The 25,730-nt window shown below is 35.7% G+C and overlaps 1 protein-coding gene across 4 annotated transcripts in view; it reads right to left on the reverse strand.

The window, feature by feature from the left end:
- Ylpm1 (YLP motif containing 1) overlaps positions 1-25,730 on the reverse strand; it is an 80,812-nt gene that overhangs the window by 15,342 nt on the left and 39,740 nt on the right. For 2 of the 4 annotated variants that reach the window (XM_063240786.1, XM_063240788.1), the window contains 15 exons: positions 25,231-25,651; positions 25,047-25,139; positions 24,632-24,797; positions 24,034-24,152; positions 22,323-22,477; positions 20,035-20,097; positions 19,372-19,491; positions 18,720-18,896; positions 18,551-18,634; positions 18,192-18,275; positions 15,923-16,003; positions 12,783-12,834; positions 7,333-7,463; positions 5,314-5,494; positions 4,600-5,003 (listed from right to left, as the gene is read on the reverse strand). In XM_063240786.1, coding sequence (XP_063096856.1) covers positions 5,348-5,494; positions 7,333-7,463; positions 12,783-12,834; positions 15,923-16,003; positions 18,192-18,275; positions 18,551-18,634; positions 18,720-18,896; positions 19,372-19,491; positions 20,035-20,097; positions 22,323-22,477; positions 24,034-24,152; positions 24,632-24,797; positions 25,047-25,139; positions 25,231-25,651 — 1,893 coding nt within the window. In that variant the 3' untranslated portion in view covers positions 4,600-5,003; positions 5,314-5,347. Of the gene's footprint in view, positions 1-4,599; positions 5,004-5,313; positions 5,495-7,332; positions 7,464-12,782; positions 12,835-15,922; positions 16,004-18,191; positions 18,276-18,550; positions 18,635-18,719; positions 18,897-19,371; positions 19,492-20,034; positions 20,098-22,322; positions 22,478-24,033; positions 24,153-24,631; positions 24,798-25,046; positions 25,140-25,230; positions 25,652-25,730 lie in introns of those variants that run through there. The other 2 variants (XR_010044751.1, XM_063240787.1) reach the window with 2 other exon arrangements.

Genomic DNA, 25,730 nt, shown 5'->3' on the forward strand with positions numbered 1-25,730 from the left:
AAATGAATCTCTAGGAAATTATACTAAATGAAAAACCTCTATCACAAAAGGTTATTATAATATATACCATATGTACACTGTGTCTTAAATGATGAAGTTATATAAATGGAAAATAGATCAGTGACTGCCAAGGATTAGATATAGGGGCAGGCAAGGGTGGCTCTGTAATAGAACTGTATTGTATCTCATACTTTTTACACCATGAACAGAAATATAGTTGAGCAATTTCTAAAAATTTTCAGATCTTCAGTAAATAAGACGGTATGTCTAGAAAATTAAAGAGGGAGAAAATAGGAATCTTTTATATATGATCTAAATAACAGCTAAGACATAAAGGAAAACAAACCAGTGACTGCACAAAAACCAGGTAAAACTTAATACGCTAACCTATAGAATTCTTTTCAAAGGGTACAGGCACACAAACCCACATAAGACAAAACAAAAGCACTTTAAACTGTTGCCTATACAGATGTGCTACTAAAAAGCTGAGGATAAAAATAGGACACTTTAGTATAGGCATTTTTGAATCTTTTCAATTTTATGTAATGTGAATGTATTATGTATTAATAAGATTAGTGCCTTTTAGAATATGTGGAAGCCATCAATGTTTTGTTCATATCTGTGGTCTGGTAGTTGCTTTCTGTCATTATTCATGTTCTAACCAGCTTCTGCACCTGTCTCTTAAATCTCCATGGTTACCTGAAAATTGTTCTCAGTCACACTGTTTCATACAGTGAACTGTTTCAATGAACAGTTCAATACAATGAACTGTTTCATACAGCACAGAATAGCACAGCCTATGGTATCTGACTTTATTTTTTTGTCTTTTTCATTTTTATCAGTACCGGAAATCGAACTCACAACCGCCTGCTTGCAAGGCAGGTGCTTATGCCGCTGAGCTAAATCCCCAGCCCCGGTATCTGACTTTAAAAGGTGACTGAACTATTTTTAAGCCAGCTGGATGTTTCAAATTTCAAAAAAGCAACTATCAAGTGAAAAAGTAGTAACTCACAAGTGATTTTTTTTCTCCCTTTGAGACAGGCTGGTCTCAAACTTGCAGCAATCCTCCTACTGCAGTTTCCTGAGTGCTGAGATTAGAGGCAAGCCATCTACTTTGGTTTGCTTAATCAATTAGCTTTCATAAGGGAAATGAGTACAAATAGAAAATTTAGGATTTTATCTTTGCCAATGAACATTTTTTTGGATTATTCATTAATATCTGAATCAAACTCTACTTCTAGAGATTTACGTAAGCCACCGAATGACAAAATCAGACTATTGTATATTACTGATTTCTATAATCATTAAAATATTTCAAACAAGCTAATTCAGTTATACACAAATGATTCTCAAGACAAAAACTTTCTGCATCTATCAACTTCCTTGCACGGAATTTTACATTCAGTCAACAATATCTGGCCAGTGGCAGCCATGGGCCAAAAGGAGAAACAGGAAGCCAATTCACCCTTCTCATGAGGCAGTGGTAACTATGGGCTGCGAGGAGAAACAGGCCAAACTGCTCTTCCCATGAGCCAGCCAGTAAATAGGCTGAGTGACAGGAAGAGCCAAACCCCCACATCTCCATAAGCAACTGGCTGATTTGGAGGAACACAGGCTGAGTCAATAGCTACTAAGGTACAAAAACAACTTAATGCTTGTATTGTTTGATTGACTTTGCAGGCCTAAAGTTAGTGGTTTGAACATCTATTTGAGGATAACAATATGCAATACAGCAACAATGGGAATTTTCTTTTGTCTTGTTTTTGAAATCTAATATTGCTGTTTTATTCAATGTTTTATTTTGATTGGTTTTATTCTCTTGTGTTTTATTATGTCTGATGGTATGGGCAGCAATTTTGAAAAGCAAGTATTACAGTAACAATTTGTTCATTTCCTATTATCCTGAAGTCCTGTATCACTTTCACTGTTTTGTTTTGATTGGCTTCATTCTGTTTCTTTTTGTCTGATTTTATTCTCTTTAAAATAAAACAACAACAAAAAGAATATCTGCTAGGTGTGGCAGAGCTTGCCTGTAATCTCAGTATCTGGGAGGAGGTTGAGGCAAGGAGACTGTTACAAATTCAAGGCCAGTCTGAACTGTATAAGCAAGACCCCATCTCAATAAATCAATTTAAAAAATTATCTGAAACATTCTCTAACATCTTGTATTAAAAAACAAGAATTAAACATCATAAGAATTAAAGTTAGTATGATTAAAATAAAAATTTAACAACATACTAGTTTACTGGGATTAGAAAAATGCTAATAAAACAAATAAAATGCTAGGAAAGAAATGAAATACATTTGGTCCTCTGTGTTGCCATAGCATCTCTTAATAAACTTAAAGTATTTGCCTCATCAAGGGTTTTTGTGTTTGAGCATCTTGCTATGTAGTTCAGGCTGGACTTGAATTTACTACATAGCCTAGGCAGGCTTCCAACTCATGGCAATCCTCTTGCCTCGGCCTCCCAAAGTGCTGAAATTACAGGAATGCACCATTACAACTGGCAATGAAGGCATTTCCTACCTATTCCAACTTTTTCCAAGATACCCTTTGATTTTCCATCTATTGTTTCTAATAAGTTCAAGAAAAAAAATTATGAATTTATTGTTAGTAAAGCATGAACCCAGGACTTCATACATACTAGGCAAGACCCTCTACCATTGAGCCACATCCCCAGCCCTTTAAAAATTTTTGAGACATGGTCTTACTATATTGCCCAGAGTGGCCTTGAATTTATAATCCTTTTGCTTCAGTCTCTTGGGTAGCTAGAATTATAGGCATACACCATCCTGTGTGGCTAACTTTAAGAATTTCTTAACACCCTGTACTGACTTAGCAAAATCAATGGACTGTCTCTACTACTTTCTTTTCAGTACTGTATTGGCTCATTTTCTTGCACTGAAGTTATTTGTTATACTAATTTCTTTTTTTTTTTTTTGTACTGGGAATTGAACTCAAAACTGCGCGCTTGCAAGGCAGGCACTTATGCCACTGAGCTAAATCCTCAGCCCTTATTTGTTATAGTAATTTCTTAAAAGTAAGTAATGCTATATTTGTTCTTTAGGGCCATGATAATCTGTAGCTTCTCAAAACCCGCAGAGGCTATTTCTGTTTTTGCTGATTCTTCTCCCTACCTAGTCTAAGAGCACACACAAAGCCCTGGCTGCAAGGTCCATGATTCACAGGTGGCCAGCACTCCAATTTCCCTGGCATTATGAATATATACTAAGAAGGATTAAGCATAACTGAAACGAAGCATCTGTTAGAACAAAGAAGCCTCCGTGCAATTCTGAAGTAAAAACATATTCTGGAAGTTTTGTTTTTGACAAGAAAGGCATGAGTAGTTTTAGTAAATGAGTCTTTGTATAAACAGTAACTACATTTGACTATTTTTTGATGTACCTTCACCCAACATAATGAAGGCAGCAGAAAAAGATCAGTATACAGAAATGTATTATAAGCTAGTAAGCAGTGCAAAAAGCTTATTAAATACTACAGATCAGTTATTTAATGAAGCAAATTGTACATGTGATATTGAGTGCTAACTTTTAAAAGGCTGTTAGGTTTAAAACACCCATAATTTCAAGGATACAAATACAGAAACTTACCAGAATTCCTATGAAATTAGTCTTCCATACTGTAATATCTGATTGCTGAACCTAAAGTCCTACTACTAGACTATAGTATTAGCTCTACTCACAGTATTTAATGTAGACAATAAAACTAAAGGATAGTCATCTGTTGCCTGAAAGAGAACACTTCAAATGTCAGTATCTTTAGTGAACACGTCTACAAATTGCTAAGAGAGCTTACAAAGAGGAAATAGCATTTGAGGAAGGAATCTCCTATGTTCTTTCATATTTTTTGTTTTTCTTTTTCTTGCAAAATGAAGAAAGGAAAAGAGCCTCTTTTTCTGTGATTGAAGAATAATAATACCTGGGTTTTAGCTATCTATTCCTGGGCTCCAATTGTATTATCCACAGACAATCAGATTATCCACAGGAGAGTAAGTTCTATGCAGAAGGTCATGCTTTCCATTGGTGAGCAATCTGACAAGAACCTGAAAACCTGACAGGCTTAAAGGCTGCATGCCAGAGGGCTCAGCATCTCCACAAACCTTCCCTGTGATCTGGATTTAAAAACTAACAATTCCAAGTTCAAAGTAAGGCAACAAGCTCAAATTACATGGAAGTCATCTGTTCTGTTTACCAGGATTCAGAGTCAGATCAGCAAAAACAAAGAACAAAAATCAACCAACCGACTAACCAAATAAACAAACATATCAAAATAATATAGCACAAAGAAGTGGGAAACAAGAACAGAGAAAACACTTCAAAATTTAAAAAAAATTACAGAACAGATATGTTCCATGAAACTGATGAATATTTGAACTTGGTCTTCAAGATACTAAAAGAAGTTTATTAAACAAAGATGAGTGTTTTGAATATCACTGAACCTTGTGTTTGACATTGTGCTTCAGATTAGTGGTACAGTGACAACACAGTTTGGGATCTTTAGCTAGCATGTAATTGGGACACACCATATTTAAAAAGCAATAAAAATAAAATTAAGAACACAAGAGAAAAGGGCCCATGTTGTATAGCCCATGAATTTCACTGGCTTTATGGTGAAAGTTTATTGTTTTAATCCTAGTACAATCAGCTACTGGTTACATACAGTAAAAAACAAAAACAGCCACAAAGCAATGATGACAGAGTCTGTGATACTGTACAGAGGAGGAAACAGTCTGTTGGAATCCTCCAGCGAGCCCCCACCTGGCTTCAGCGGTTAAGCTAGTACTCCCTCCCTCCCAAAGTAGTTCAAAACAAAATTTAATGTCTTGCTTGGGTATAGCAAGACCTAATACTTCTTGGGGACACTGGAGAACTTTTAAAAAACTAAAGCAGTAGAAACAAAACAAAACTGAAACGTGAAGGCGAGGTGACACACAAAGAAGCTCCACGAGGCCTTGACTTCAGATCACCTCAAAGTGAACCACCTGGAAAGAAAAGAAATAGTCGTCACACCTGGAAAGTACAGGCAGAAAGTTCAGCAGCCCTCATATCATAACATGACTCTACTCCTTCCCAAATGTATAGAACTCAAGCTTTATTCATCATATATTTTTATAAATGAGCCAGGTTATAGAAAACTGCTTACTTATCTAATATTTTGTATTGTAAATATTGCAACTAGCACATATTTCAAAACTAGAAAATAACATTTTTAGCAAAGCATACTGTCTTCTTTATTTGACACCTTTCAAAGTAACAACATAGTAAGCTATTTATATGACTAGACAGTCTTACCTTAAGGAATAATGACTCCATTCAAAAACTAATCTCATATGTATTTGGTTCGATTGAGAGCTTTTTCAGCCAGGTGACCGCTTTCATCTGTGATCTTCTCCCAATCAGTCTGTCCAACCACAAAACCTATGGCCCTTTTCCTATCGGCGTCCTTCTTTTCTTCTAGGTCTGCCCATCTCACCTAAAGAAAACACAGAATTAGACTAGGTTGCAGGGGTGGGGGGAAGAAAGACTCCCCCTGCCATCTCTGGATCATTTAAGGGGCAGAACAACACATTTGAAACTACAAGTCTGAAAGAAAAATTAATCTGAGAGAATCAGAGAAAGCCATATTCAAACACTGACAACATTAATATAAAAGAAATGCAAAAAAACATGTTCAATCTCATTCTTAAAAATGTACTAAATAAGATTCCTCCTCACCTATCAAGATTGTCAAGTTAAAAATTTCGATAGAAGGGCTGGGGATTTAGCTCAGCGGCATAAGCGCCTACCTTGCAAGCAGGCAGTCGTGAGTTCGATCCCTGGTACCAATAAAAAGACAAAAGACACACACACACACACAAAAAAATCGATAGCAGTGCAGTGTACAAAACCGAAAAATAGGGATTTTCTTACATTGGACAAATAATAGATATAACCTTTGTGGAAAATAATCTTATATATCTGCCAGAATGGTAAATCATATCCTATGACCTTACAGCTTTAATGTGAAAAATTCACCCTAGAGATATGTTTATAAATAGAAGTCAAAATAAATGCATTATGACTATCACTGCAGTATTTGTACTGACAATAAAACAGAAACAGTACATGTGTCTATCAGTAAGGGGCTGGCTAAATGAATGAGCAAACGATGGTATACTAAATAGTTCTTTAAAAAGAGTAAGTCTATATGTATGCTATTAGATCAAGATGAATTAGTTGAAAAAAGCTTGCGCAGAATAGTGTACAATACAGCTCAGTGGCAGACCACTTGCCTAATATGTGAAAGGCCTTAGGTTCAATCTTCAGGATCACCACCACAAAAAAAAAAAAAAAAAAAATAGAAAACCTATCATGTCCTGGTTTCTTTCTTCTGCTCCCTTTCACAACAGAATTTCTTGAAAATGTTGTCTACTTGCGCTGTTCAGTTCTTCATCTCTTATTTTCTTCAATCTGTTCCATATTGGCTTTCACCTCCTCTCTTTAAGAAAACCTCAGGCATCAGTGACCTCCACCATGTTGCCAAAACTGATTGGCACTTCTTGTTCCCAATTTATTTGTCTTTTCTACATCATTTATTCTTTCTTCTTTTGGTACTGGGAATCGAACACGGGACTTCATGATTGCCAGGCAGGTGCTATACCACAGAGCTATACTCCTGGCCTCTGCATCATTTAAAATGTGCCTATTATTTTCTTGTGAAACATCTCTTTCTGAACTTCTAAGTTCTGGGGTCCTATGTTCTATTTGTACTTTCTCCTTTGGCTAGATCATTTAGTCTCATGACTTAAACACCATTTTTTCAAGGTTATTATTTTAATCTGACTGTAACCATGATTCTCGTATTTTAATTCAACAATGAATTTAATACCTTTTATCTGGTCTTTCAGTAAACTCAAATTTATGACTCCTTTAGACTTTTCTCTTTTGGTAAATGACATTACATACATAGAATGCTCATGGTCAGGACCCCAAGGAGTCACCCATCTATCTATCTATCTGACACTCCACATAAAATCCACTAAGAACTCCCAGTCTCTCTCCTTACTCTGTACCTGACTCTTTTGTCCTATAACAAAAATATCACAAATGGCTACACCCACGTCCACGTGAGGTTCTATTCTCCAATTTTAAAGTTAGTTTTATATTTTGACTTAAAGTTTGTAAGGAATGATTTTTAAATGTGTAAAACAATGAAGTGTAAACTAAATTCCCTAAAAATGGCACTCATATGATTATCTGCCTATATTTTTCCAAAACCAGATGCTTAAGTGGGTCCTCCATCTATTAGTAATTATTCACAAAGTCTCTTACCCTCTTCTTCCCAGGCTCAGAAGCACGAGTTTCATAATCATCAGGGAGCTGCAGATAATCCTCCATTCTGCTGGCAATTGCCTCCCAGTCACGTTTCCTTTTAGTACCAGTCCTCAAGCCATCCAACTTGTCTGAGAGACAAACACAGAGCCGAAGCATTAAGGAAGAATGTGAATTTAAAAACAGTACACAAACAAGGGAAAGGAAGGCTGGAGTACTTTCAGAGGGCATATCCGCATTTTTGAATGCAGTATCCTGCATAGGTCGGCACTATCTTCTGGGCTGAGACAATATCAAGTTCTGTCCAATCTCCACTGTGTGGTGTTCATAAGACAGTCATTATACTGTGCTATAATGTTGGTGAAGTAACAAATACGGGAAAAGCAAGAAAAAGCATTTGTCTAATTTCCTTGTTTTGCTAATTTTCCCAAATCACCCTTCAACTTTCATGTTCTGAAGTAAAATACAGTTTTTCCCCCTACAGACAATTACTTCTGTTTTCAACACAATTATTAATACCACTCATTTTACCTGTAATCGTGTGATTCTGTGTCAGATGAAAAGTGGTAGTATCAATAATTTAACGAGCCAAATTAAGGTTTTAGAGTAACAGTTTCTTAGGATCTGTGCTGCTGTGAGAGCATTCACCATGAATCAATGTTTATGCGTAAGATGACGGTATGAGAGTACCTCTTTATTTGGATATAACATGCAATAATGTTGACCATTCTGGGGTTAAGGACTAGTCAGCCAAAGCACCTGAGTCTGATATTTCTTTCTGAACCTTCAATTTGAGAGGATCTGTTTCTCTCAACTATAATCAATTAAATGAAGAGGGACGGTACACTCAGAAATTATGAGATATGAAGTTAGGTGTCTTAAAGAAGAATACACAATGAAAAATGTCATTTTTTATTGGTTGTTAATATTAATTCTGAACACTGCATGTGGAATATTATGAATTATATACACAGTTTTAGCTACAGAGAAGCATTTAACTTTTGAATCATCTGAAGGCATTCAAACACTAGTCCTAAAGCAGACCAATAAAGGAAGCCTTGACTTAAGAAACGCAAAATAACCACAATTCTCTGAATTCCATACAGGGTGAGGAGTGTAGATAATAGAAATCTTTAAGGCACCAAGTTGAAGGGAACTTGATATGAAAAGTGCAATGGAACCAGTGGTAAGAAGGAGGTGAGTTTATAATTGAAATATCATAAGCTTCACACACAACTAACTGTATAAGCTGTAAAAACCTGAAAGATTTTTGCATAACTGACAAAGCTTTGAGTTCTAAAACATCTCCCCCATAAAAACAATTATCAATGAAAAATCATAATAAAGCAAATGACGACACTTTACAAAACTTAAAATTTTATCGTGTTTTGGTAAAATTTTCACAGGGATGATCCACAGAAACAGTCTTCTATCTTTTTTGCAAATCACATGCTATACCAATGGCTCTACGTACGAGCCATATTATACATGATCTGAAAGAAGCAATGCCTTGATTGTACAGGGACACAGGATCTGGTATTGAAAAACCAATAGGTCCCACAAGCAATGAAACTGGTCTCAGTTCAACAGTGTACAATATTACCAGAAGAGTAGGAAGCCCCAGCACTGAGGTTTAAGTAACGAATCTCAATGGATTTCCAAACTTAATACAATCAACTGTGATATTAACATAATTCAAAGGAAAAATTTTACACGTTGATTCCAAGAATAGAACACCACCAGGCAGCAATGTACAAGGGCAGTATGAAAACTGCAAGAATATTTTTTCATATTCTGGGTATATGACAGGAGTTACACACCAGGTAGTTGTATATTTGCAACTTGGAAGTCCAGAAGAGTATGTATTTCTAGTCTAAGCATCCTTGTTTGAAATGTTTAATTTAAAACTTTATTTTGTGAGCATATTTAAAAGTTCTTTCTTGGGAATGAAAAAGAGCTCACAGCTCTTTCACATGGCGCACTGAAAACCCAAACACACATATGGATGGCATAAGGTGAGGGAAGAGGGATCTGGAGTGTTAATTACAGGAGGAAGTCTAGTGTCCAACACATTCACACTAATGATTTTCAGAGGTCTGAGTTTCAAAAGATGAAGTTTTAAGATGAAGATGAAGCTTTAAGTCCAACCTGATAGGTCACAGAGTTTTACATCTTTAAAACGATATATATTATTAGAGCACAACAGAAAAATTCTTTAGGTACATCTGTGTATTTCTTAAATGCAAACAGAATTTATGAAATCCATTCAAGGTAAACATACAAGGCTTGTGTATCTACACAAATAATAATTACATTCTAACTGAAGAGACGAGTCTGTCTGATGTGCATAAGGCCAATATATATAGCAACGTATAAATACAGACAAATGACATTGAGATGAGAAAAGCAAAAGTACTTTTATGAAGAAACCTAAGTTAGGATGATAACAGTTTCAAAAATTCTAGTTCTTACAGTATGAGAAACTAAAATCATGTAACTTCAATGCTGAATCCCAGCATCTGATATAACATGTAATATCCACCCATGCACTGGAAGCCTATATCCCTGCTGGGAAGGAGCAGTCAGGAATGACTAAAGATGAACTATACGTTGCCTCCAAAAATTAGGTGACACTTGTGCCAGATGTAGCTCAGACCCATTCTGAACGGTTATAAAATCATACATCCAATTTAACACTCAGACAGGCAAACTACGTATCAAACACAGATCAAGAATCTACAATGAGCTGTATCCAACTGCTTAAAAGATTTGAGTATTTTCTTACTGACAGACTCATTTGTGAATCAAAACTCCTCAGTTCCAGATTTGACTCTTCTTTTGAATACTTTGGGAGTGTGACAGTGTAATATGTTTGCACCCAGCATAATCATGTTATCAAGAGTAGCCTAAGAATGTTGGTAGAGTACTCAGAAAAAGAAATTGCACCTGGTATCAATGAATTAAATTTGTTAAGAAAAGCAATATAAATAGGTTAACTCTCAGATGAAGATTCTCATAAATTAGAGGAAGAAACTTCTTTTCACTTGGTTCAATAAACCAATCTCAAAAAAGTGAGCACTTTCAAGTTTGTCTTCCTTCATGGCTGTATTACTTCTCAAGATGCTATGTGTTTACTGTGTGCAAAATTCAAGTCCTATTACAAAACATCATTGTCACGCTTATTAAAAACAAGCAAAGGGCCGGAGATACAGCTCAGTGGTACAGCGCCTGCCTAGAAAGTGTGAGGTCCTGAGTTCAATTCCTGGTACCGTCCCCAAAAGGCAAAAGTGCAACTGCTAACATATTAGTATTTTCCAGATTCATTACTAGATTTTCAGTACTTCTAATTGAAAGATTTATGTAAAAATGCCATCTCTGCAATTTATCACCTAGCATCGTCTTTGAACCAACCCTGTGTAGTATGCATTTTCTGAAAAGTGGTAGACAAGCCAGATTTTCCCCCCAAAATTAATACCAGTATTAACATCCTATTTTCTTGAATAGTTATCACATCTACATTCCAGTTTCTTTTTCCCTTGGAAACTAGAAAGGAAAGCAGAAAATGGATCAGGCTCCAGAGTATATATTATACAATACCTCTGATGAATATCTGCTTGGCTATAATATTTACCACTTTTACAACTGCCTTGTCTATTTTTATTTATGGTCTCTTTGCCCCAAAGAATGATCGCTATTTAGAGAATGAGAGGAAAGAAATTAGAGTCTTACAGGTTATTTAAAAGTACAGAGCTTTAAACAGAATTAATCTAATGTCAAAATAAGAACTAAAGCAGCTTTGTTTTTAAAAAAGTAATCTGTGCATGTTATTCTCCTAAATATTAATTCTATGTATGTATTTTTTAATTTTATTATAGTCTTTGGATTTTGGAGACAGGGTCTTGCTATGTAGTTCAGGCTGGCCTTGAGCTCACTATGTAGCTCTGGCTGGCCTTAAACTTGTGGCAATCCTCCTGTGTGCTGGGATTATAGGTGTACGCCACCACATCCAGCATTTAATTGCACTTGAAGACACAAGTGCTTACTGTCAGTCTAGAAAAGAAGATAGTTGGTTATTAAGATTTTCTAAGAGGGACAATCATTAAAAGAATATGCCCATAAGATTTTATATATATATATATATATATATATATATATATATATATATATACACACACACACACACACACACACATACACATATATACACATATATGTATACGTATATGTATACACACACACACATATATATATATATATTTTTTTTTTTTTTTAAACACAGTCTCACTTCATAGTCCATGTCAAACGGAAATGTGTTGTTGCTCAGGCTGGTCTCAAACTTGTGATCCTACATCACCCTCTGGAGTGCTAGGATCACAGGAATGCAACATTATGTCCAGCTAATCACATATAATTTTCATTTGACATACACTAAACAAATCTATTAAGACTTAGGGCACAACGGAAGGCATAAACCATGTAATTTGTGTGTTAAATGTACTCTCTTTTGATGTCGGCAACACAACGTGTCCTAAGTACTTAAGCAGCTAAATGACTAAACGTGCTCTATGAATTTAAGATGCTTAGATGGTTATTTCAATTTTGGAGCAACAGCATGATACCAGGAAGAGAAACACAAAAACTGACAGTTTTAAACACCAGTGAGGCCTTTGTCCATCAAAAAGTCCCTACCATGTTTTCTTAGACTTTTATTGATATACCTTAATCAAGATGTTAGGGTGTTCAAGTGAAGTGAAAAACTTTTAAAACATTTTACAGTATCACTGTGAAATACTGTAGGAAACCATTCAATACATACGTTTTTGCTTGAGGAAAAGCTTCACATTTAAGCAACTCCAAAATTTGATTTAGACAATCATTTTAATTTGTTAATCTTGTAATGTGGCACTAAAGATAACTTTTAAATGAAGGAATTTTTAAATGAAATTTCATACGACAGCCTCTTGAAAAATCTAAATTATGTATCTACTTCACTCTACCCAAAACTCTGTAAGAAAAATATCTTTTAACTTTTTTAAAAAAATGTTTAATATGTATAACTATCATCCTAAGTATTCATAAACAGGATCAACTTTATTTTTTTAAAAAAAGGATCACCTTTGGACTGCAGTTAAATATTTTTAAAAAATGGCATCAGCATCAGTATTTGATTAATATAAAAAAGAATGTAAAAATGACAGCATTTTGCTTACAAATATTTTCATTTATTCTAAATGGTAATGAAATCAGTTCTTTTAAAATACTCTTCTTTTCACTCTGTGATAAGATATAACTAAACCAAAAGCTAGTGAAACAGACTGGAGGATGTCAGGTAGGCCAAAACTCCTGAAGTAAGCAATGCTTCTGAGAAATTTGTTCTTCTTACAGCAGAAAGCTCTATGACCATTACCATCAGGTATCACATAGAAAAACAGGAAAAAGGAAATACCCACCTAGCTTTGCCTCAGATGTGTCCATCTCCCATTTGCTTTTCGGAATGTAACCCTAAATCGTACACAGAGAGAAGCTCGAAGGGTTAGAAAGAGACACATACATGCATAACACTTTTGAACTGGAAAAGCATTAAAACTGGGAATGGATTCAGTTTCCACTCACTAATTATAAGTATATCCTTAGGGAAAACACAATCTTATTGTTGAAGAAACTAAATGACCAAATTCACCAAACTTGACTGCACAGATTTCAGAGTTGTCACTTCAGGGTAGTATCATGAAGGCGCTTTGTGGCAGCTACAGTTCAGGACTCACAACTGTAGTCCGAACAACAGCTGAATAGCAATTATGATAAGAAAGTACAGGTTGTTACTGTGCCAATATTAATATCACTTAGAGTTCAGAGAATTTACGATACTAGCTAGGTTATTTTCTAAATACAATTGCTACTCTTAAGTGATTGTAGCCATGAGGTTCTAAATGTGTTCTTGAAGACAATTACTTGATATTCAGTGTGATTTTAAATAATCAAAAGAAAAAAGAACTAATATCACTGAACCCAACTGCCCAATTATGAAGTTCAAATTCACTTAAAAATGACTCAATCCATGTACCAGTTAGATCTTACAAAGGCTAATTTTATTGAATCAATTTCAAAGCATTTTTATCAGTTGTATATGAGATTATTATTCTTGATGTCTTCTAAAATTATGTTCTACTATATGAAAGACCAGAAATCGCCACAGGCAATTAACATCTTAGACTTCATAAGATAAATGAGTGGTTTATTTCAAACAAACTCCCAAAACATTTTCCAGTTTTCCAATGTGCCTGCTAAACTATGTAGTAATTCCTTCCATTTACTCATTAAGCAAGTATATGCTTTTTCCGTGACATTTATCATGATTCCCCCTTTCCTTTATTTGGATTCCATTTCCTATTAGATCCTACCACACAGAACATTTAATACTAGGACCCAGTAAACAGAACAGATACATCAAAGGTGTCAGCATCTTCTTTTATGAATGATTGTATCTATACTATTGAGAATGTTTGAGTTGATAGAACAGACTGACACACAGCTGAGTCAGAAAGCATGTTGAAGATACCATTACAAACGCTTCCATGGAAGTTTACTTGAGTATCATCATTATTCCAGGAAACCTATGAGTTTTATACATTCCTAGTTTTTCAGTCAGAATTAATAATTCAATTTTGACTTAGTAAGTAGTAAATCAGATTATAAAATTATATCATTTTTCCAGATACATTTTAAAAGAACAAACCAATACAAAGCTATGCTGAAGTGATGGCACTAAAAGGACTGAAGAAACTTGTACAAGTGACATCTCAAAAATCATCTGAAAATCTTAAACATTGCTGGCATATTTATAAACGCTAAATCATATCCACTAGATTCATTGAAGCAGTAAAGAAGACAAACTGTCACACTGATGATCCCACAAAAAGGATTCTCTTAACCAAGAAATGTTTGGATTTTGCCCAGTTGTATTAATCAGTAAAGAGTAGAAAATGCAGTTTAGTGAAAATTCTGTTAAAAGGGTCTGAATGACACGGTACTTGCTCTTAACCCATTAGTTAATATTCTCCAAAGAACTTTTACTCTTGGGATAAACACCAATAGTAGAAGACCTGGATTCTGTTCTCTGAATGAGTTAAGAGAAGTTTTAGAATATAAAGATAAGCAAATGAGTGTATTAATTTCCCCTGCTGAAACCATCTGTTCTTCCTTAAAAGTTTATTATCTTCCCACTGCTTAAAGTAGCAATACACCTGAAGTAAGAGACAGTGCGGCAGGGGAAAATGCTAAGGCTTCCTAGTTGTATCACTGGTGTAAAAATACAGTATTCGTGATTTCATTTTAAAAAATAATTGTACATTCAATTAAAAACTTCAAGTTTTGACCTACACCTAAGCAAATGAGATGTTGTGAACCATATCCTGAAATAAAATCTCCACAAAAGATGGGAGTTTCGGAAAGGTAATACATAACACTGTAGACTTCTCACAGGGTTACTTTCTAGCATACACGCTGCAAGTAGCTGAAGAGGTTAACTATATTCCAGAACAGCGTGGACCTGTAAGTGAATTACTTGCTACATTTTAGATTACTCATGTCAAAATACAAACTTAAGAAAAATAAACTTTGTTTAAAAATAAAAAGGAAACATATTAGGACTCAAATGCCATTAACTTTAAAGGTTACTTTTTAATCCACATTTAAAATCTAGGAATGCAGGCAATGACACCATTTCTGTATAAACACAGTTTCTATCCAGAGTTCTCTGTATCACACATGGGACCATTCCCTGAAGATTCCATATACTCTATGGGGTAGGAATCAGGTTCTCAATTTGTACATTTCCAGGACTATGAAAAGCAACTTTAGCAGACACTGAAGTATTAAATAAACCAAATATTCTGGATTTTAAAAGTAACACTATCCCAAACATTGCTAATTTCTGTTCTTCATCAGCAAACACTTAAGTCATCATAACTTTTTAGGTCGCATTTTCTTCAAAGACAGGAAGAGGCAAACACTTCTACAGAGGTGTGACCAGAAGCATTTACAGTGGGTACACAGGAACTTTGAACTCACAGTATGTAAGCCTCCAATCAGCCTAAGCATATCCCACTACCTATACAGTCAAATAATTTTCCCCATCACTTAACAGGATAAAATGCAGAAGAACAAATCCAGCAGCCAGTGGCAAACCATCTGTCTTCTCACTCAAGTTTTTATGCCTCAGTTGGCAAACTTGATTTTGAGATTTGTAGCAAAGAAGAGATAATTATGTGCATGTTGAATAGGTTGTACCACACATCTGCTGGAATGTAAGAATGTTCTTTCATATGTAATTGATTTACTTTAAAAATATACTCTTCTAAAATCACCCACAAGTGTAAGTTTCTTAGCACTCTGTTTAACATTACAGGGTTCTTTTTTGGTTTAGAGAAAAAGAAAAAAGTATCCAAAAGTTTCCTCAAAGATGACTATATTTTTCACCATTATAATGTGTATATTAACAATAGTATCTGACCATAGATCTCAATATAAATCCTAGTTAAGAATTCTAACAAAAAGACACTTTGTTCAAAGTGGTTGGTCTGTCTCCTACCAGTTCGCTTTCCTCTTCCTCTGCATCTTTCTTTTCTTCCTTTTGTTCTTCAATATTTGCATCAAAGTCTTCCATCTCTACCTATAATATGCCAATAATCATTTAAAAAAAAAGATGATGGCAGTATTTAGGACAATGTTGAAGTATTAAAGATCTGGAATGATCACCATTGTCCAGAGTAAGAAAGCATAGATTCACTATTACATATTGATATAATTTTTATTTATGTATTCATTTTTACACACTACATAATGTTTTAACATCCTAAGGTTTTTTTTGGTAGCAGGAATTAAACTTAGAATTGTGCCTCTGAGCTAAATCCCCATATTTAACATTCTAATTTTGAAACAGAACTGATAAAAACACAATGATATTTTACCCTGTAGTTTTCCTGTGATCTCCATCTTTTTAACTCCCTATAAAGTATAATGCTTTCTTCCAAGTAGCTGGGTTACCTGTTTTGAAAGCTTTTATGGATTTCTAGGACTTCTTTTAAAACCTTTAACAAGTATTTTCTAATCATGTAGAACAATGACTCAGATGTTAAACTTTAAGAAAAGGTCCAGAGGGGCTGGGGGTTTAGCTCAGCAGCATAAGCGTCTGCCTTGCAAGCAGGCAGTTGTGAGTTCGATCCCTGGTACCGATAAAAACGAAAAAGCCAAAAAAAAAAAAAAAAAAAAAAAAAGGTCCAGTGAAAAAAGTAGTAAGATAGTAGTTTGGCCCACAGTAGTAGTAATGCAAGTAAGAGTACACGGATTAACAAAGTATTTATAATGTAAAGTGGATAAAATTTGTAACTGACTACATGGTGGAAGGCCAGGGCTGAACGTTTGTAAAGGATAAAAGGGTAATGTTTGTAAGGAGTCCAAGAAAACTCCCAGATTACTGTTTTACCAATGATATGACTGGTGGTTCTAATTTTAAAAAAATGCTAGAAGAAAAACAGGTTTGGATGCATTGCATTTTGGTAGGTCAAGTTTGAAGTATAATATATACTGAAAATGTCATACCACAATGATATATGTGCACCCATGTTTACAGCAGCACAATTTGTAATAGCCAGATCTTGGAAACAACCTAAGTGTCCATCAACTGAGGAATGGATAAAAAAGTTGTATTTTTATACAACGGAGTACTACTCAACTATAAAGAATGATCACATTGAGATATTTATAAATAAATGGACACAACTTGAGACCATACTCATTAGCGAAATAAATCAAACTCACATGTATAAACACAGAAGAGTCTCCCTAGTGTAAGAAGTGGTAAGAGTATATAAGAGTTTACAGTAATCATGATTCCCCTTTACATTGCTCTGAAGCCTTATAATGCCTGCATTTTTTAGTTGGAATGGTTTTATCCTACTTTGATTTTATTATCCGTGATAGTATAAATAGCTATTTTAAAAGAAGACATTAGAATAGTCAGAGCTTAATTTAGTATCATCTTATTCTGAAGTCCTATCATGCTTTTGTTTTTCTGTTGCCTTTGGTTCTATCCTGTTATATCTTTTTTTATTTTTTGTCTTTTTTTCGTTTTTATCGGTACCAGGGATCGAACTCACGACTACCTGCTTGCAAGGCAGGCGCTTATGCTGCTGAGCGAAATCCCTAGCCCCTATCCTGTTATATCTTATTGGATATTATTATGTGTGATAATATAAACAAATTTTCTATGGCAAATGAGATAATATAGTAGCCATTGTTCGTTCTCTGCTTTGGTTCTGAAAGACCTGTAATACTTTCACTCTCTTGAATGGTTTTATACTGTTTATGCTTGATACTATGCTCAACTATTTCAAAGAGAGACACTAGGGTAGTTACTGTTAATTATGGGTTGTCTTGTGGTAAAATGCTGTGTTACTTGCATTGTTCTGATCTGATCTGCTTTGTTATGTCTTCTTTTGTCTTAATCTCTTTAAAATAAAAAAAAAAATTAAAAAAAAGATATCTACTGAAATATTTAGGGGTAATATGTTATGCAACTTAACCCTCAAATGGTTCCATAATAATAGTGCCAATGTTACTGCTAGTAATAAATGTATAACACATATATAGCTAGCTGGGTGGAGTGGTGCACACTTGTAATTCCAGCTATCTGGGATACTGAGGTATGGGGATTGCCAACTATAGGCCAAGTCTTACTTATAATTTAGTGAGATTCTGTATTGAAATAAAAAAGGGTTGCGATTCCCTGGGTTCAATCCCCAGTACTATCCTCTTGTGGCTATACATAAACTGCATTTGAGCCAAACATGCACATTTACCTCTTCAATCGCAGCATCTTGTAGTAAAGAACGAATGTCTAGACGCATCATGTGTCGAGGTGCAGTTTCCCAGTGATCAGCCATCTATTGAAAGATTTAGGAGGTCAAGCTATTGTAATCTACTCAAATAAAGACCAAGTATGGCTATGAGATAAATTTAATTATTATAAAGCCTAGCACGCCTATCCAGGAAAGGCTAGGACAGCCCTTTCACTACACTACATCAAAAGAAAAGAAACATTTAAAAAAAATCCCCCCCAAAAATTGAATAAACAATAAAGAGCTTCCAGACAACAGTACTGACACTGAGAAAAATCAAGTCTAGGGTACTTCATCATTCTATATTTATGAAAAATCACCTTATTTATTTCTTTAAGCTTTCTTCCATGGATATTTCTCTTGCCACAAGTCTGGTTATCCGCACTCATTTCAGCCAAATATACCTAAGCAACAGTGAATAAAAATTAGACAAAGCAATATAAAACTTGTATGAAAATGAAGTGCTTTAAAGTTCTTTTAGGGGTATACCTCAAATCCCTTGGTTTTTGCTGCACTCCAAAACTGGTCAAAATGTCTAACTCTGTCATTGATAGCATCCAGAATGATGAAGGGGAAAAAGCCATCATCCAGAGTCTTCTTGAAGGTTTTGAACATGCTAGTCCGGTACGTCTCCTCCATCTCAGCTTCATATTCATATTCCATTACCTAAGAACATCCCACCAAAGAGATTTGGAGTTAGTTAAGGCAAAGCAGCATCTTAGACCCTTTCCCTGGGTAGTCTAGGTACCAAAGTTTATGTTCAGAAAAGAGAAAAATTTTAGCTTTCAAAAACCTATCTCAAGCCAGGAGCAGGTGGCATATGACTGTAATCTCCAATAAGTGAGAGCCTGAGGCAAGAAGATCATGAGTTTAAGGTTAGCCTGCACTACAACCAAAAAAATTCATCTCTCTCTCAACATGTTTTTCTGCTTTCCTGTTTTCTTGAGACAGTGTCTCACTATGTAGTCAGACTGGCCTACTGTATGTAGCCCAGGCTGGCCTCAAACTCATGGTGATCCTCCTGGCCTCTGCCTCCTGAGTGCTAGGAATACAGGTTGTGCCACCACACTCTAACACATTTTTCTTTAAATACTGCTAGTGAATCTAATTCAGTGTATAATCTAAGAGGAAAATACCATACCTTCTTTTTTACTTTCTTGCCAGAATCTGGATCTTTTTCTTCCTTTTCTACTTCAGTGATAAAGTAATCATCCAGGCTTAAAACTCTGGGTGCAGGTCCTCCAAATTCTACCTCCTTATCCTAAGAGCCAAACAGTTAAAAAAGTTAAAAAATAAGGGCTGGGGATTTAGCTCAGTGGCATAATTACTGCCTTGCAAGCAGGCAGTCAGTAATCCAATTCCCGGTAACAAAAAAAAAAAAAAAAAAAAAAAAAAAAAGGCAGGGCTGAGGATTTATCTCAGTGGCACAAGTGCCTGCTTGGCAAGTGTGAGGTCATGAGTTCACTCATTGGTATAAAAAAAAAAAGAAATCTGTGATATCAGTTAATGAATATTCATACCAAAGTTCCTTCTGTGGCTAACATAATTTTCTGGTACTTTCAAATAAAGCAAAGGGAAAAATATTTGCCTACATAGAATACAAATCTATATAGGACATCATCTACTGTTTCTGGTACTTTCAAATCAAGCAAAGGGAAAAATATTTGCCTACATAGAATACAAATCTATAAAGGACATCATCTACTTTGGATCTATAGGTCACTAAAGTCAATCAAATGGATTGGATATGTGTATCAATAATATGACATTCATTAACACAAGAAAATTATTTTTCTATACTTACGCGAATAAGTTTCGCAACATGTGTCTTTCCACTGCCAGGCAACCCTCTCATTATAACAACGATCTGAAACATAATGGGGAAAAAAAATCACTCAAAAGATTTTTTTTGCAATGAGATCTTATTAACAATGACTTACTATTCTTCAGAAGAGCATGACTGCCTATGAAACAAAACAATCAACTTGAAAGGACAGAAAGAATACAAAGTACTTTATCTGATCACAATGGATAAAAAATTAACACTAGGAAAACAGAGAAATTCACAAATATGGTGAAATTAAACAACACATTCCTAAGTAACCAATGAGTCAAAGAAACGAAAATAAAATGCAATCTCTGAAGTTAATGAAAATAAAGATACAATATACCAAAGTTCATGGGATGAGGCTAAAAGAGTTCTTAAAATGAAATTTACAGCTATATATGGCTATAAGAAAGCTTGCTGGGTGTGGTGTCACAGGTCTGCAGTCCCAGCATTTGGGAGGTGAAGGCAGGAGGCTTGCTGTGAGCTGGGGGCCAGCCTCCGCTACACTGTGAGTTCAAGGTTAGCCTGAACTACACAATGAGACCCTGTCTCAAAAAAAAAAAAGAAAGCTAAAATCAATAATCTAAACTTCCAACTTAAAACAATGGAAAAGAGCAACTAAATCTAAAGAAACAAAAGTAAAGAAATGAGATTAGGACAGAAACTCATAAAACAGAGAATTTTAAAAAATAAAAATCAATACAATTTGTTATGGTTTGGATATGACTTGAATGTGTTTTCCAATGGTTCACAACTGGAAGTTTGGGTTCCAATGTGGTAGAACTGAGGAGCTGGAATCTTTGCTTAGCAGTGTAAGTGCCTGCCTGGCAGGAGTGAGGTCATGAGTTTGATTCCTGATACCAAAAAGGGGGCGAGAGGGAGAGAGGGAGGGAGAAGGAGAGAGAGAGAGAGAGAGAGAGAAAGAGAGAGAGAGAGAGAGAGAGAGACAGACAGACAGACTGACAGACAGACAGACAGACAAGGCCGCATGGGAAGTAAGTGATCACGGGGTGCAAGATGTTGTTCAGAAGGGAAACCTGAGAGTCTCTTTGGCTTCCTGTCTTGCCTTGTGATCTGTCCCTTTATACACATTTCCATCACAGCACTACTCACTAGGTTGTGATGTATCTAGAAGGCTGTTGGCACAGACAAGCAGATGCTGGTGGGACACTAAGAATCCCTGAACTGTGAGCTAAACAAACCACTTACGCTTACTTTAAGTACCCAGGCTCAGGTATTTTATTATATAACACAAAACGCACTATGAACACTAAAAGTCAGTTATCTGAGAAGACTGATAAAAATTGGTATTTTACCTAGGCTAAGATGAGACAGAGAATAGAAGAGAAGAGAATGAAGGGCAAGGAGGACAGGGGAAGGGAGATGATCACAGGATAGAAGAGGACTCAAATCCGTAGACTCAAAAATCAAACAGGGAGCTGGGCTGAGCTTGCAATGCATCACTGTTGGATCTTTTTTGGGAGGTACTAAGGATCAAGAGCATGACCTCGCACTTGCAGGGTAGGCACTTGTGTCACTGAGCTAAACCCCCCACTCAAGATCACTGTTGATCTTGGGTAACTAAAACTGCAAAGCAAAACTACACTAAGAGTAGACTATTGTATCATGTGACTAGCAATCACAGGAATGCTAGTGTAGCTATACCTTAATACTAGATGCAAAAAGACCACAAAACATTGATCTATTAATTCCAGATATACAAAATCAAAGTATCTGGCTGAAATCTCTAGTATTATTCAAATAAATGTAAGATAATTTCAGACAACATAAGATAAATTTAAAAGAATGCATACAATGGAAGTCTCTAGTAAATTATGCCTAAAGTATCAAGTCTTCTAATTTTCTCTTTATTCTACATATATACATTAAGACCAAATGTACTTTTCCTCTCTTCAGAATGCAGTTAATTGGGATCTTATGAATTATTTTTTAAAGTTTTCAACATTTTTGACATAAAATTTAGTGCTAATTTCATTATTGTATACGGTAAGTACTTTATGAGACTATACAGTGATTTAGTGATGGTAAGATGCCTTGAATCTGATACTTCTATGCTGCAAAAGGGAATTTCTAGTCAAGATATTAAAAAGATCTCTTATCATCTCTGGATTTACAAAACAATGAGTTAACCTCATAGGATTCATCTATGGGCTAGTAAGCTGTAGTCCAATAGTACAGTGCTTACCCAGAATGTATAAGGACGTGTGTTCAATACCTAGAACCATAAAAAGAAAAAGACTCACTCGCTCAGGTCTGCTCTCTCGGCCGGGTGGTTTCAAAATGTCATCCACATTCTTAGATTCAGGCTTCTTCTCCACCCGAGGAGCTGGAGGTGGCTGGTGGCTCAGTGAAGGAGCTGGCAGGGGAATTCGCTCATCTGGGTAAGTTCTTCGTTCTCCTGGATTTCCAGCAGTTGAATAAAATTACTATTCTTATAGTAATTAATTTTGAAAGTTAACTCTCAGCTCTTAATCTAATCATAATTCAGACTAAGCATAATGATTTGAGGGCCAGTTTTAAATTACAGAAAGTTTAATATATATCTACTGAAATTAAGAAAATAAAAGATTTAGGTATATTACAGGGAAACAATGTTCACAAAATACTGAATTCATCTTTTTAGTTAATAAGATAGAGAAGAGTAACGCTTTACTAAACAATTCCAAACATGACTTTAATTTTATAGTTTATAAAATTAAATGCTTTATAATGTTAAAAACAAGAGTCATCAGCTCACAAAAGTTTAATCTTACCGGTATGTGTTTCCAGTTTATGTGTAACTTGTAACACTGAAAATCAAACTACATGTCCAAAATAAGGATCTTATTTTTTTATCTCAATGAAATGTCACAGAGCCACTAATAAGTTTACATATGGTGTAATGATCAATTCTAACAAGTACAACAATGAAACCGCATTTAGATGTGGGTGTGTAGCTCAGTGGTACAGTGCTCAGTGTTTGCCTAGTATGAATGAGGCTCTGAGTTTGATCTCTAACACTGGAAGAGAACCAAACTGCCCTGCATTTAAACTTATAAATATATATGCAAAGTAAGAATGAAAGAAAAATACCATAGTTGTAGTACAGTGAGATTACAAGTGACTTTGTATTTATTTTTCACAATTTCTTTAATTACATTCTTTATTTTTTGGCTTTTTGTTATTTTGTTTTTGAGATGGGGTCTCCCTACATAGTGCAGGCTGGCCTCAAACTCACGGCAATCCTCCATTCTCAGCCTCCTGAGTGCTGGGATTATGAGTGGGCGGCCACCACACCTGGCTATTTTGGCTTTTATTTTTTTTGGTACTGGGGATCGAACTTATGACCTAGAACTTTCCAGGTAGGCGCTTACCACACTCAGTTAAATCCCCAGCTTATATTTTAGCTTTTTGAAACAAAGTTTCACTGTGCACTTCAACATGGCCTGAATGCACTTTAGCCCGGCTGCCCTCAAATTCACAGCAATCCTCCTGCCTCAGCCTCTTCAGTGCTAGGATTACAGGCATGCACCATCATGCCTGTTCTATACTTTTTTTTTTTTTTTTGAGATAGGGTCTCGCTGTGTAGTTCAGGGTGGTCTTGAGTTTACTATATAGTCCATGCTGGAAACTTGCACTGATCCTCCTGCCCCTGGCTCCTGAATGCTGGGATTACAGGAATGTGACATCATACCTGGCCTTATACTGCTGTTTTTTATAGAATGTTGTCAATTTGAGAAATTCTTTTTTTTTTTTTTTTTTTGGTCTTTTTCATTTTTATTGGTACCAGGGATCGAACTCACGACTGCCTGCTTGCAAGGCAGGCGCTTATGCCGCTGAGCTAAATTCCCAGCCCCAATTTGAGAAATTCTTAAGTACATTTTACTTAGAAAGTTTAAATCCCCAATTATATGTCAGCCCTTTCCAACAGTGTACATTCTCAATATCCTTACAATTAATAAGACAGAGCTTTACCTCCAAACATGGACGGGCCTTCATAGGCTGGCCGGTCAGACTTCCTGTCATAGGATGGCCTATCAAATCCCCCTCTTCTGGATGAGGAATGGTCTTTTTTGTCTCGATAAGACTGAGTTCTAGAAAGTATAGCAAGTTAAATAAAAATATTGAAGGTTTCTGCTTTATAATACTACACTATTATTTGTTCAGTTCTCTCAATGGGGAGTTATTCTACATAACTAATATTTTTATTTTGCTTTTTCACTTAGCTCTGCCTTATGTAAACACATCTAAAAATCTCATAAATTGCCAAGATAAATTGCTTGCTTATAGTTAAGTAATGATTACACTTTTTCGACAACACCATTACCATTCCTCTCTCATTATATGATCTGGAATTCAAGCTAGCAAAGCTCAAGTATGTACTTTCCTGAAAACTGATCTGGACTTGGTCTTCCTTCTCTAAATTACACACACACACACACACACACACACACACACACACACACACACACAGGATAAGTCATTTACTAAATTTATTTTCGAATCACTAACTTTTGTTGAACCTAAAACATGTTAACTTTCACACCTAGCTAAGATATTTCCCACATCATACCTATCATCCCGGGGCCGGCGATCTCTGTCAAATCGATCCCGGTCGTAGTCAATAACACGATCCCGATCTCGATCTCTATGAGTCTCCCGATCTCTTTTAAAATCTCGATCAAAATACGGTTCACGGTCTCGGTCTCTATCGTAACGATCACGCTGGCCTACATGATCTACAAAAACAATTAATACAAAATAAGAACTATATGCTTTCTTGGATAAAAGGCAGAAAAGTACAAATCTTGACTTTAGAATTACTATAAAATGTTGCCCTGCTTTCATCTTAGAAATCTTCCGTCTATCTCAAGGTTTGAGAATCTTATTCAAACAAAGGAAAGAAGGAAGAATGAAAGAAAGAAAATCAAGTTATACTTAGGGCTTAAGTTAGGTTTAAAAACATTAAATCTCTATGGGAATCCTACCTGTTTCAAAAGTTGATCTTTCAGGTAGTGGGTCTGGGCGTAGGGTTATTCTTTCTCCATATGGTATTTGCTCAACTTTATTAGTGGACATATCTAGTTAAAAAAAAAAAAAAAGACAGGGTGAACACTGTACGATGAACTAAAGTTAATTCCTATAGAATCCCAAACACAAGTTCACCCTTACCTCGGCCATGGCCATAATCAACAGTCTGTTGCACTGGTGGTGGTTTGGACATTGGTGGCATACCCATTGGCATTGGGCCAGGAGGGGGAATGGAAGAGTGAACAGGTGGAGGTGGTAATACTGGGGCAGGTGGAATTGATGCATTTTCTGACTTAAATTCAGAATTCAGTCCTTGTTCATCATTTGTATCCCAGAGTCCATAAAAAGAATCTTCATCCCAGCGCTCCTGTTCTACAGCTGAAGTTTGTGGCTTTATCACTGGAGGAGGAGGAGGAGGTGGAGGAGGAGGAGGTGGAGGTGGTGGTATTGGCACAGGTGGCCTGGTCATAGGAACAGATGATCTTGCTGGTGGAGCAGACGGTCTTACAAGTGAACCTGGTGGTTTACCCATAGGAGGGGGTGGTCTATAGGACCCTGGAGGCTAGAGAATAGAATAAATGACTTAGTAAATGGGTATTCCATCACAGATCAGTGGAGAAATTAAAATAAAAACTTAATGA

Source organism: Cavia porcellus, unplaced genomic scaffold, assembly GCF_034190915.1.
Source record: "Cavia porcellus strain 051 isolate PalLab524CR breed Dunkin Hartley unplaced genomic scaffold, mCavPor4.1 scaffold_31, whole genome shotgun sequence".
Taxonomy (NCBI): Eukaryota; Metazoa; Chordata; class Mammalia; order Rodentia; family Caviidae; genus Cavia; species Cavia porcellus.